General features: G+C 46.1%; 1 protein-coding gene across 1 annotated transcript in view; it reads right to left on the minus strand.

Moving 5' to 3' along the window:
* Positions 1 to 12,503: 12,503 nt before the first annotated feature.
* Mypn (myopalladin) overlaps positions 12,504 to 14,306 on the minus strand; it is a 76,722-nt gene continuing 74,919 nt past the window's right edge. The window contains exons 17-18 of the mRNA XM_051153161.1: positions 14,006 to 14,139; positions 12,504 to 12,833 (exon numbers count right to left, since the gene is read on the minus strand). Of these exons, the coding sequence (XP_051009118.1) occupies positions 12,664 to 12,833; positions 14,006 to 14,139 (304 nt within the window). The 3' untranslated portion in view covers positions 12,504 to 12,663. The remainder of the gene's footprint in view (positions 12,834 to 14,005; positions 14,140 to 14,306) is intronic.

A 14,306-nucleotide genomic window follows, 5' to 3' on the forward strand; every position in this document is an offset into this window, starting at 1 on the left:
AAAGGAAGGATTGGTTAAGATTAGTAGTGAGCTATCAGACAGCTATCTTCTTAAACTTTGCAAGTTTCTTCTGATAGGGAGAAGTTATATTAAGTTGCTTATAGTCTGAGCAGCTACCTTCTGTGTAAATTCATAACGGCCCGTATATCGTGTGTGCATGTATCAGGTAGAGTCAGACTTTTTTCTTTTTCTTTTTCTGGCGGGGAGGGGCTTGGTAGAGTACTTGGGCATGAGCGCTTTGTATTTTTTTAACTGTGTACACATTAAAATATAGATTTTGTAAAAATACAACTAATCTGAGTGTGTTTTGAATGTATACATTCTGTTAGTTTTCTGGAGACACTCAAGACCTATGAGGGTGGGTGTTGAGTGCTTCCTGGGGATAGACAGGGAGTATTTTATCCCACCAAGCCCGGTGTGGTGGCTCACCTTGCAATGCCAGCTCTCTCAGAAGCCAAGGCAGAAGAATCACCGTAGGTGATAGTAAGCAAAATTAAAATACCATGTAGCTTTCAGCTACTGAGAGAATTACTATTCAATATTTTAGTTTACTAAGGCAGTTACTAAATTTCCTCGTTCCAACATGTGCCCAGGAGCAGCCAGACACATGTTATGCACATCTGTGTACACGGATGCATACTCACGCAGAAGAATACTCCTACAACAGCAGGAAAGCTAGTGTTGCTCAAGAGAGTGCTTTCCTTAAAGTCGGTACGACCTGAACAGTGAAGGCTTCAATGCCATCACGCTAGACACGAGAGAGCAAGCGACACACACGGAGTGGGTTTGAATCGCTCTAACAAGTTCAATTAACCATAAAAAGACCCCGCCTTCTTCTAGAGTGGCTGTGCTGAATAGCTCTGCCTGAACTGGGGGGACTCGCCTGTTCAGTGTTAGGAAAAGCAGGACACTGTGCATTTGGAATTTGTCACACGTTGACAGAAGCGACAGCCCCTCAAAAGTTCTGATCATGGATTCCAAAGCCAACTTACCAGCACAGCCTGTGTGCTAAGTGAATCTATAGGGCATCTCCATCAAAATGACGGTCTTGCTGTGGGAATAGCTCAGGTGGTAGAGTACATGCCTACCTTGGCCCTGAGCTTCGTTCTCAGTTCAGTATGAAGTGCTTATAATGCCAGCACTCAGGAGGTGGGGGCAGGAAGGTCAGAAGTTCCCAGTCATCCTTAGCTACACGGCAAGTTTGAGACCGACTAAGCTGAGCTACATAAGATGCTGTCTCTTAAAACAAACCCCAAACAAATATATTGGTTTGTAATGAGGGAATATGTTTACCTCACCCCAAAAAGTCTAGTTATTATGGGGCCCCCCTGGAAGACTGTTGGTGGGTCTCCCTTCTTTGCTGCTCATTAATAAGACAACAATGATGGTTCAGGACTTTGACTCTTCACTGCAGGTAACAGGGCAAAATGCTTTAACCTCTTGACCCCTTGGCTCTTAGATATATGACAAAACAAAACAAAAACAAGGTGGTGGGAGAAGGGCTCCTGAGGGTGACCTCTGGCTTCTCATGTGTACACACACACACACACACACACACACACACACACACACACACACACACCTTTGTGAAGTCAATATTCATATATTATCAATCACTGGGGCCATCTTTATTTCACTGTTTTTGAAGACCTGCAGATCCGCAGCTGCAGCACCTTTTCTATTGTTCACATTTGAATTTTTTTTTTCTTCCTTTTTAAAAGATCTGTCAATTTCTTTACTTCAGCTAAGTGTGGCTATCAGCAAGCACCTGTTTCTACCTAGGCCTAGGGAGCCTGCGCAGCCGAAGGATCATGCAGGTGTGGATCACTCGTGCTGCTGCAGGCCCCTGAACCCGTCCGCAATGCAGCACGGGACCAGTGACCTACAATGAAAGTGCTTCTGAGGGCCACTGGGCAACTAAAACAACTGGTGGTGGTGGAGTCTCTAAGCAAACCCCCCACTAACAACACTTGCTTATGTTTATGTGCTAGGAAAGGCTGCAGTATTTTGCTTATTTTGCAGAGAGAGAGAGAGAGAGAGAGAGAGAGAGAGAGAGAGAGAGAGAGACCCATAGTTATAGAAAAATGATAGAATTCGTGTGAAATTCATGTACATTATTAAAATCCCCCTTATATTTCACTTAATAATTCATAGACATAAGGTTTCCTTTAGTGCAGGTCTATTTTGGAAATGAAAGGAGAAAGTAGGCCAGGGGGGAAAAAATGTACATTTGGTGTTTGGCCTACACGTATGTCTGTGTGAGGGTGTCAGATCCACTGGTACTGGAGTTACAGACAGATGTGAGCTGCCCTGTGGGTGCTGGGAATTGAACCTGGGTCTTCTGGGAGAGCAACCAGTGCTCTTAACTGCTGAGCCATTTCTCCAGCAGTGAGGAAATTTAATGTTAATGTTTATAAAAACTAAATGAAAAACAGAAAAGGGGATAATGTACAAACTTTAGCTTACCAATGTTATACTAAGAAAAACAATTGTAGCTGAGCATCGTGGCGCATGCCTTTAATCTCACCACTCAGGGAGGCAGAGGCAGGAGGATCTCTGTGAGTTCAAGGCTAGCCTGATCTACATAGTGAGTCCAGGACAACCAAAGCTATACAGAGAGAAACACTGTCTTGAAAAAAAAAAGAAAGAAAGAGAGAGAGAGAAAAGAAAGAAAGAACTACAGTCGCAGGGCCAGTGAAATGGCTGGGGTGGTGGTGCTGGAGGTGGTGGAGGTGGTGGTGGAGGTGGTGGTGGTGGTGGAGGTGGTGGTGATGGTGGGTGATGGTGGTGGAGGTGGTGGAGGTGGTGGAGGTGGTGGTGGTGGTGGTGGTGGTGGTGGAGGTGGTGGTGGTGGTGGTGGAGGTGGTGGTGGTGGAGGTGGAGGTGGTGGTGGTAAAGTGCTGGCTGCTTAAATCTGGTGACCTGAGTTAGAGCCACTTAAAGGTAGAAGGAGAGAAATGCCTTCTGAATTGTGCCAAGGCATTTCACATGCCCCCCTCCCACACCACACACAGAGAATAATAATAGATGCAAAAAACCCAAACAAACACACAAACTAAAACTGTAGAAACTGGGCCTAGTGACACATTCTTGTAACCCTACCACTTGGGAGGTGAAGACAGGAGAATTGTTTAGTTCAAGGTTATCCTCTGCTACATAGCAAGCTGGTTAGTGAGTAGCCTGAGCTACAAGACCCTCTCTCAAAAACCGCGTGCGCGCGCGCGCGCGCGCGCACACACACACACACACACACACAGAGTCATGGTGGCCTGTAATTCCAGCACTTGGAAGGCTAAGCTGAGGCATAAGGATTCAGAGTTTGAGGCCAGCCTGCCCTACTTCATAAGAACTGAGTCAGCCCAGGCTACAGATTGAGACTGTCTCAAAAATAAAACAAAACAAAACATACCTTACTTTCTCTCTTCACTCATGAGTTAAAACTCTTTTAGCAGACCTCTGTTTAAAGGCACACAACCGCTGCTTGATGCCTCCCCTCAGCAGTTACTACATAACCCTCAGAGATTTGAAGCGTGTGCTCTTTGTCCATTTCTTGCAGTTCTGAGGCTATTGCTCTTGAGAGTCTGAAGCGGCTGTTAGTTCTATAGTAACAAAAGGCAGTGTGTTTGCCGTTCCCCAACATCAAGGATGCTCACTAATATAATTAGGCAGAAATCAGAAGGGAACATACTTTTTTAACTAATATGCATTTTTTACACTGTACAGATTATTAAAAAGCCATGCTATTAGCAACTTTTTAAGCACACTGATGAGCACTGTATCGTCAAGTTTGTAAGATGCTTTGATCATTAACTCTCAGAAACATCGATCTGCTCCAAACAAGAAAAGGCAATTTTTTTGGTGGGAAATGCTTCCACAAGCTCCGCTGGAGCCCAAACAACTGGCCACCTCACTGGTACTTCACACACAGGTTTCCCATGGACTCTTGAAGAACTCGAGTCAACGATGGGTGAATTGGCTTATGTTTTTGGTTTCTGTAGCAGCTCTGAGTTTAGAACCAACTTATAAATAGCTCGAGATTCCATCGGTGGGTGGGGCTGGAGTGTTTTCCGTTCTTGAAGAAGACCTGGGTTTGATTCCCAGCACCCACATAGGACAACTCACATCAACCTGTAACGACTTCAGTTCCGGCATGGGGTGGGGGGTGGGGGTGGGGTGGAAGTGGGGGTGGGGGGCCGGGAATGGTCTGATGCTCTTTTATGGCAAGCACATATGCATGCAGGGCCTAGCAGGTGTGCAAATACACAATTAACATTTTAAAGAGATCCCATCTTGGAAAGTACTTACTGAGTGTGTGTGTTGGGGGGTGCGGTGCGGGGGGGGGGGTGTGGTAGGAAGAAGCAACCATCAGGGAGAACAGTTTGGGTGTCAGATTCAATATCCTGCATCTTACCTCAGCTTTTAAAAAAAAAAAAATTTTTTTTTTTAAAGCTAGGTACAGAGGCACATCCTAGCACTGGGGAGGAGCTGGGGGAGGGGGGAGTGTCCCTGGGGCTTGTTAGCCAACCAGTCTTGCCCAATTAGTGTGCTCCTGGTTTAGTGAAAGATTGCATCAAAAGATCAGGTGGAGAGCAATCGAGAAGGACACCCGATGATGGTCTCTGGCCTCACACGTGGCATGTACACAAATCTACAGCAATTCTAAGGACTGGAAAAAACGGTGTTAGAAAGCAGTTGCTGCCGGGCGTGGTGGTGCATGCCTTTAATCCCAGCACTCGGGAGGCAGAGGCAGGCGGATCACTGTGAGTTCAAGGCCAGCCTGGTCTACAAAATGAGTCCAGTACAGCCAAACCTAGCACAGCGAGACTCTGTCTCAGAAAAAACAAAACAAGACAATGCAGAATGAAGCTGGGTAGATGCCCCGACATACTACAGACACAAAAGTGGAGGAAGTGGACTCTCCCATCTCTTCCTTGCTGTCCCTGGCTCCCAGTGCTCGACTCTGACTCAGTCTAGACAGACAGAGACATTAGAATTCAACTTGGGCTGTTCTGGAGTCTCCTACAGATCTAGTATTTGTATTCTGTGGTTTATTGTTACTTTATTTTAAAACTGAAAATATACAAACAAAAGACATTTGCTTAGTGAGTGTGTGTGTGTGTGTGTACATGACAACTTGCAGCAATTGGTCCTTTCCTTCCCCCATGTGAGTCCCAGGGTTGGAACTCAGGTCATTCGGTCTTGGTGGCAAACGCCTTTACCTGCTGAACCATCTTGCCAGTCTTATTTATTGTGTGACAAGTCTTTTCACAGAGAGATGCAACATACATGCCGATTCACCCCGATAGGGAGCCCACAGACCTGAGTATGGATACCTTCGAAGTTACTAACGGTAATACAGGTGAGGGGGCTACTTACAGGAGCAGAAATGACTCAGACAGCTGCAGCACCAAGGCCTACGCCAGCATGAGTGACAGCTGACTTCCAAAAGCCAGGAACCTGGAGCACACTGCACAGCCTGCAGGCAGCTCAACGGGTTGGAGCGTCCCCTTGCCAGGTGCCTCAGTTGGTCTAAACCTCGTGCGGACAGCTGGTCTGATCTCGGAGTCTTTGCAGCTTGGCTTGTCTGACAGTGACTCTCAGCGGTCTGTATTGTTTAGTCTTGGGGAGGGGGGAGGGGCCTAGTGAATCTGCTCAGTTTTCCTGCTCTACCGCTGAGCTGTAGCCCTAAGCCTCTTCTGAGGTTAAAACAACCGATTTATAAGTAAACATTTGCAGAGTGAATGTCTTCAAAGAACCTGTCCCTACAAACACCAGCTTTACTCCTAGGGGAACAATTTTCCATTCTCCATGAGAGGTGGCACCCAGAGCCCCGCCTCTCCCCACTGCTTACCTCCTGGCAACTCGTTTCTCGCTGGACGCTGGATGCCTGTGAATACTGAGTAATGACTAGAAAGATAAAGCTGTGTTTAATCAGCTCATATATTGCGAAATTCTGATTATTTTGTCTTCCCTCATTTCTAGTTTGCTTTCTCTGGCTGTATCAAACACCTAGACCTAAAGCAACTTGGGAAGGAAAGGGTTTATTTCCTGGTAGCTGGTGGGGCCATCATGAAGAGGAAAGTCGGGGTAGGGAGGGGGACTGAGGCAGAAGCCATAGACCTACTGGTTGCTAATTTGCTCCTATGGCTTGCCGAGCCTGCCTCCTCCTTCTTTTTCTGTTTTTTTCGAGACAGGGTTTCTCTGTGTAGCCTTGGCTGTCCTGGACCCACGTTATAGACCAGGCTGGCCTCAAACCAAACTCACTTTGATCCACCTGCCTCTGCCTCCTGAGTGCTGGGATTAGAGGCGTGCGCCACCACTGTGCCTTTCTTGAACCATCCAGGACCACTAGAGGTGGCACCACTTCCAGTGGGCTGAGCCCCCTCACATCAGTTATTAATCAAGAAAACATCCGTCCCCTCCACACACACACACAGACTTCCCTACAGCCAAGCTAGAGGAGGCGTTTTCTTACTTGAGGTTAGCACACCTCTGTTCCCCATTTCCAGATTAACCAGGCTATGGAGAGCCCTCCCACTTTTTGTAGAGAAGGGACTTTGGGGGTGGAGGCTATTTCTGATTGGAGACTCTTTGAAAAAGACCTCATCCTCCGGGCGCTCCACAAGTGTGTGCTGCTTGTCTGATGTCCGTAGTATAGAGAGTAGAGTAGGCGAACAGATGCACCGGCTTCCCAGTTTTCTAGGTACACACCACATGTGTCGTCAGGGGTGCATTCTGCACGGATGCCAACCCCTTAGCTGTAAGGCATCCGTATCCCTTTGGACCTCTTGCGGTAAGTTTTGGGATCAAGTCGCGGTAATTAAAACGCTGTTTTCTCATTCTTAGCTGCTCATTGGGATCACCTGAGAAACCGTAAAAACTAAGGCTGAGCAGAACAGCTCGTGAGAGGCGGAGGCAAGATGACCAAGACTTCAGGGATTACCCAAGACTCCGTCTCAAACAAGCAAACGGAACATTGTTGCGGGGTATTTGAGCACACTGTGAACCCCGAGATTGTGTACTGGAAAACCTGTTCTAGTTGTGGTGTGGCTCAGTCATAGCACACACTTTAAATCCAAGAGCTTTCTGTAAACAGAATTAAATGAAACCAACCATAAATCAAGAGGTGGAGCAAGCAACTAGTTGACAGGGAGTGAACATGGGGGGAAAACCATAGAGAATGAGAGGAGGTCTGGAGGATGGATAGAGAGACCAACAAGAAGTAGAAAGGAAGGGCATTCAGTTTGAAGGGGTTTTTAAGACAGTGTGTGTGTGTGTGTGTGTGTGTGTGTGTGGTTTTTTCTGGAGTATCGGCTGGGGGCTTTCTTTCTCTCTCTGAGCTAGCAGGCTTTCATCCCAGCATCTGGCTCCTTAGTCTTTATTGGTAAAATCAAACATTTGGGATTTTGTTTTAAAACAACAAAAAATAAAACTCAAACTCAAACCAAAGACACCTGTCTCACAACCCTGGTACTTAGTTACTTAATTGATCTGAAGCGTGGACTGAGTATTGGAAACTTTATATATATAAAGACAAGGTTTTACTGTATTTTAATATGGATTTTAATATGTAGACCAAGCTGGCCTCGAACTGACAGAGATCAATCTGTCTCTGCTCTCACACGGTGGCATTCAAGACTGAATGGGTGCTGGATTTTTAAAAGAGTTTTCTAGTAAATTCTAATGTGGTGGTAGCGGAGGTGCATGCCTTTAATCCCAGCACTTGGGAGGCAGAGGCAGTTGGATCTCTGTGAGTTCAAGGCCAGCCTGGTCTACAGAGCGAGTTCCAATACTACTTCCCTGTCTCAAAAAATAAAACAAAACAAAACAAAAAACAAACAAACAAACAAAACCAAGAAGGAGGAATGGGGAGAAAGAAACCCATATTAAATTTTAAATTAATGTTGTCAGTAAATATTTGTTGATGCTAATCTATGTAAGCCACAGAAATGACTGCCTAACACAGTCCATATCGGTAAGTAGGAAATGGAGGCGGTGGGGGGTGGGCTCAGTGAGAGGAGGCAAGGCCGAGCACAAAGTCTGTGCACGGTGTAAAGCTGTGCACAGAGCTTCTGTACCTCTATACCCAGGAAATTTGCCATGAGGTTTCAAAGACAGTGTTTTTTCAGAAGACCCGAGTCTGGTTCCCAGAAAACACATCAGACAGCTTACAACGGCCTGCAGCTCCATCCTCAGGCGATCCTATGCCCTCCTCTGACCTTCCTGGGTACTCACACACAAATGTACATGCACACAGATTCACACATTTTAAAAAAAAAAAGTCTTTTAAAACAAAAAAGGGACTTATAAGTTACATTTCCCGTTGTGAACCTAGCCTTTAACGGCTGAGCCATCTCTACAGCCTGGGCTTACGAATTACATAGAAGAAATGGTTTGGCTGTTTCTCCCCAGGTGATAAGGACTGTGTATGTCACTACACGTCATTAAGCCAGGGTGAGCAACAGCTTACAAAACAGAAGACAGCGGGTTTGATTAGGCCTGTGCTGAAAACAAGTCCAGAGGAACTGAAATCTTTTACTCAAATATCCTTTATTACAATAGAATTTTCAAGGCAGTGGTGGCTCACACCGTTAATCCTTGCACTCCAGGGGCAGAGGCAGAGGCAGGCAGATCTCTATGAGTTTGAGGCCAGAATGGTCTACAAAGCAAGTTCCAGGATAGCTAGAGCTACACAGAGAAACCCTGTCTCAAAACAAACAAAGCACAAAAAAAAAAAACAAAAAAGCCAAACCAAAACAACAACAAAACAAAAAACAAAAACCCACCACCACCACCACCACCACCAAATTACAATAGAACTCTAATAGAATTGTTGAAGCAGACACTGATTCTTTTTTTCCATAGCATCAAGGTTCTCAACAAAGGGAAATTCTGCCTCTCGGAGAATAGCCAGTTAGTTATGTATGAGATTGGAGTCACCACAGCTTGAGGTAGGGCAACAGGCCGGGGAAGATGCCAAATATGACACAATGCACAGGACAGCCTCCTACAATGAATATGGAGTGCCCCGGAAAGTCAGCACTGCTGAGAGTTAAAACATAACCCTGTAGAGTTCATAGTTACAGAGTTATGCATAACTAGAGAGTTGAGCTTTGCTTTATTTAGAGTGAGACAGCACCACCTAGTGTCAAAATATAGTATTTATCTTTTTTTTTTTTTTTTTTTTTTTTTTTTTTTTTTTTCAAGACAGGGTTTCTCTGCATAGCCCCGGCTGTCCTGGACTTGCTTTGTAGACTAGGTTGGCTTCAAACTCACAAAGATCCTCCTGCCTCTGCTTCCAAAGTGCTTGGATTAAAGGTGTGTGTCACCATGCCCAGATTTCTTAGTTATTGAACAAAAGACAAGATTTAAAAAAATACTCAGTGAGTTGGTATTGGAGATGAAGGATATCCATGGGATGACTAGCCACACTTTACAGAAGTTATCATAATGGTGGATTTTTATACATATTGCCTACTTGGATATATATTCCAAGTCTGAATATAAGAGTCAGAATAAATAGGACTAGAGCCAGGCATGATGTCGTGGTGATGGTTTTTTTTACATATATACACTCCAGAAGCAGTCTCTGAATTTAAAAAGTGATTTTTGGTTGTAAGGGACTTTATAACAAAAGACACGGCGGAAACAACGTATTACTACATTCTGTGTGACATTGACGTTGCCTCTGGAGCTATCAAGATGGTGCAGCAGGCAAGGGTACTTGCTGATAAACCTGACCATCTGGGGTTGATTCCTGGGGCCTGTGTAGTTAAAGGAGGGAACTTTATTCCCTCAAGTTGTCATCTGACATCTACATGCATGCTGTGGCATGTCTTGCCCTATATAAAAATAAAATTGCAAGACAGGTACGATTATAGGGCGCACACCTTTAATCCCAGCACTCAGGGAGGCAGAGGCAGGTGATCTCTGTGAGTTCAAGGCCAGCCTGGTCTACAAAGTGAGTCCAGGACAGCCAAGGCTACACAGAGAAACCCTGTCTTTTTTTTTTTTTTTTTTTTAATTTAATTGAGACTGGTTCAATTATAAGAGGTTTAGTCCCCTATTGTCATGGCAGGAAGCACGGCAGCGTGCAGGCAGACATGGTGCTGGAGAAGGAGCTGAGAGTTCTACATCTTGATCGACAGGCAGCAGAAGGGGACTGTGTGCCACACTGGGCCTAGCCTGAGCATAGGAGACACTCAAAGCTCATCCCACAGTGACACACTTCCTCCAACGAGGCCACACCTCCTCATAGTGTCACTCCCTAAGGTCATGCATAGGGGCTATTCCTATTCCAACCACCACAGAGGCTGAGAAGATTTTGGAGTGTGCTTAAATGTGTTGTGTGTCTGTGCATGAGCGTGTGCATCTGTGTGGGAGGCAGGAGGTCAACACTAGTGATGTCTTCAATTGCTTGACACCTTTGTGTGTGTGTGTGTGTGTGTGTGTGTGTGTGTGTGTGTGTGTACAAACTGGCTAACAGGCTGCAGAGCCTCTCCTGTCTGTCTGTTCCTCCCATAGCTGGGATTATAGGGCCACGCTGCCTCAATCTGTTTGTTTGTTTGTTTGTGCATTCTGGAGGGTGGACCTCAAATCCTCAGGCTCATGTGGCAATACTTTACCAACTGAGCCATTGTCTCCCCTGTCTGTTTTTTATTTTTATTTTCATTTATTTATTTATTTTGTTTCCTTTTCTTAAACACGGTCTTACTGTGTAGCCCTGGCAGACCTGGGATTCACTGTGTAGATCAGGCTGGCCTGGAACTCACAGAGATCTGCCTGCCTCTGCCTCCCGAGTGCTGTGTATCACTGTACCTGGCTGTTCTCCTGTAACCCAGGCTGGTCTCAGCCTCCCTGTGCAGTGTGTAGTAGAGGCTGACTGACTTTGCACTCTTTTATTTTAGTTTTTGTTTATTTATGATGTATACAGTGCTCTGCCTGCATGAATGACAGAGGAGGGCATCAGATCTCATTATAGATGGTTGTGAGCCACCATGTGGGTGCTGGGAATCGAACTCAGGACCTCTGGAAGAGCAGTCAGTGCTCTTAACCACTGAGCCATCTCCCCAGCCCTAACTTTGCACTCTTGACCCTCCTCCTTCACCTTTCCAAGGGCTAGAGCTATGGGCACACACCACAATGCCCAGCTCGATGAGATTTTGTTAGTTATGAAGAGACTGCAAACTTCCATTTCCCCAAGACCAGATCTATGACCCAAGAAGCACTACAGCAGATGCCTTAAATATTAGCTCCCTGTTAATTACATTGTAAGGTCTGAAAGTCAAAACCTGTGTCTTTTTTTTTTTTTTTACACTTACTTATTTGGGGTGTGTGGGGCATGTGGGTGCCATAGTGTAGGTGTGCAGGCTAGAGGAAAACTTGCAGAAGTCAGTTCTCTCCTTTCACTGGGAGAAAGGTCGGTTCCAGGAATTGAACTCAGGCTCTCATACTTGGCAGCAAGCACCTTTATCTGCTGAACCAACTCTCCTGCGCCCCCATTCATATTTTTGTGTCCCCCACGGCACCTAGCATAGCATTTTACACAGAGTAGACAGACGGGATTTTTTTGGGGGGGGAGTAAATGAATTTATTTTTATACTGGAAATCCTTGCCTTGAAGCAAAGAAAGTTTCAAGCCTTTCTAAGCAATTACTATCTCCAGCTAAAAATCACTTAAGCAGGATGCCAGCTGAGGGGGACCTGGCACGGAGAACATCAGAGATTTGAGCAAAGGGAATTGGCAACAGACACCTCCAGCTCACACCCGTGGCTTGCCTGAAGCCGGGCCCCTGTGACAGCCATGCCCGGGGGTGGTGGGTGGGATGGGGGGTGGGAGGCCTTGTTTGGGCTGGCCTAAGAATGGTAGAAACCCGGAGTTCAATGCAAGAGCCATTCCCAGCTGAGATATCCTGAAGGTCTCAGTTGTGCTCAGTACCCATTCAGGCACTGGGGGCGGATGTGACCTTCTGACTATAAAGTGGCGCTGATAGGCTGATGGGAACCTTATTTTGACCATGGAGCGAGTGCGCTATGAAGTCTTGAGTGCCCTTATGGGCTTTGGTTGTTGTTGTTCCTATGTTTTGTTTTATTTTTAAGTCTCAGGCACACTTTGGCTGCTTATTATGTGAGTCCACAGGCGCGATATGCAAACTAAGTGTTTCACCACCTTGGGGGACGGGGGGGGGGGGGGGGGGTGGGAGCGTATGGCAAGACCCTCTAATGTTAAATGGGAGCTCCTTTAATGAGGTCACCGAGATGACCGATAAGGATGTAGCCCATGGAAGGCGACGATGGGCTCCCCGTCTTTCTACTTTGTTATCTATCCTATAGATGCTAGCATCTCTCAGCCCTGGCTATGGCTCCTAACTGCTCCTAGTTGGGCCTAACATCCCTAAACACGGGGTAGGAGAGCATGCCAGCCTCCCCACCCCCAGCCGTGGTGGCAGTGGTATGGTATCTTTGGTTTCTGTGTATTGTCTACTCTCGTCCCCACCCCTCTCTCTCAGCCGAGGCTCAAAAAGCCCCAGCCAGCTTAACTTAAAACACTTCTCACAGGTCCAGCAGGGTGGGAACGCATCCCAGATCCAGTTACTTGGAAACCACTGCCTACGATCAGTCTTCCTTCCCCTCCACAGTCTACCCTCTTACACAGCGGGCGCCCTTAAAGTTCGTCGCTCTCCACTACACTCCGAGAGGTGCAGGAGTACACCATTGTGCTTTCCACGGAGGAGAAGGCAGAAAAGATGTCAAGTCCTTTGCTGGTGAGAGATCCATAGCGGCTGCCGCTGGGCCGGATGGACATGGGTGGTGGGATCTGCTGGTGCCACTGAGCTGGAAAATGGACCAGATTAAATGTTACAATCAGAGGAACCAACGGGAGGAATGTTGCTGGATGCATTTGACCCTTGTGTCAATACTCCCTGTGGATTCTTGGTAAAGCATTTAAACATATTTGAGTCTGAGAGACCCCATTTGTTAAAAAAAAAAAAAAAAAAAGAACATTAAAACCTTCCTGCTGCTGAGTTGGTGGTACCCTCCTGTAATCCCAGCACTTGGGAGGTTGGATGCAGGGAGGATTGGGAGTTCAAAACCAGCCTTGGCTATATGGAAAATTTGAAATCAGTCTGGGCTTCATAAGACCCTGTCTAAAGTTGAGGAAGTACAGGGGACAGGGAGAATTATGGAGACACTTTAGAAGAGAAAGGCAAGAATGAGCCTCTCACCAGCTGGGAAGCAAAATTCCAGCGTAAGGCCAGGTATGGCAGAGCACGCCTTTAATCCCAGCACTCGGGAAGCAGAGGCAGGTGGATCTCTGTGAGTTGAAGGCCAGCCTGGTCTACAGAATGAATTCCAGGCCAGCTAGGAGAGTATAGTGAGACCTTGTCTCAGAACAAAGAAGCAAGATGCAGCATGACTCGCAGCTGCTTACTGGATTTTCCTCTGCCCAGCTGAAAGTCTAACATTTTCAGTTCCAGGGATGATCTTCTGGCACCCACAGATACCTGCACTCACTAGGCATGCACTCCGCAGATATACATAAATGAAAGTAAATTCTAAAAAAAAAAAAAAAAAAAAAAAAAAAACCCCAAAAATATATATACTCCTGTCTTTTCCCTCTTCTTGATAAGTAAGATTATACAATGGCTCTGGAGATGACTTCAGTAGAATTATAATATGGATAAGGTAAATGTGTGAGCCACTAAGGTTGAGTAAGAAATTTAATATGTGCCTTTTTCTCGTAAAGGTTTCTGTCAGAATCCCTAGAAAAAAGGAGGGGCAGAAAAATGGTTGAACTGGTAAAAGCACCTGATGACAAGTCCGACCACCTGATTCTCAAAAACAAACAAACCAAAAAACCAGTAGGGAGAGCCCATTTTCCAAGCACTAAAAGCACAATGTAATCTATCTTATTTGTTCATGGAACATTCTACAGTAGTCTTTAAAATGATTTGTTTTTTAAAACTGTTGTCCACAGCACCGATGTCCCTTGAATGACATCATACCGTATATATCCAACCTAGCTGTGCAGGACACGATGCCAGCTTCGTTCTTGGCAGACAGCGTATACCACCCAGCGTCAGATTTCTTGGCTGGCTGGATGAGGAGGCAGACGTAGCCTGTGGTGTCCTGGTGCATGCTGGAGAAGAGAAAGGAGCAGAAGCGTTCCTGTCAACCTTAGGCTTGGAGAAACTCTTTGAGGAGGGTCAGGGGAAATTTAGCTTCTTAACCAAAGCCTAGAAAAGACTTCGTATTGTCCTCTCTCACCTTCTCCCCCTCCCTCCCTCCCTCCCTCCCCTCTCCCCC

The sequence above is a fragment of the Acomys russatus genome, chromosome 11 (assembly GCF_903995435.1).
Source record: "Acomys russatus chromosome 11, mAcoRus1.1, whole genome shotgun sequence".
Lineage (NCBI taxonomy): Eukaryota > Metazoa > Chordata > Mammalia > Rodentia > Muridae > Acomys > Acomys russatus.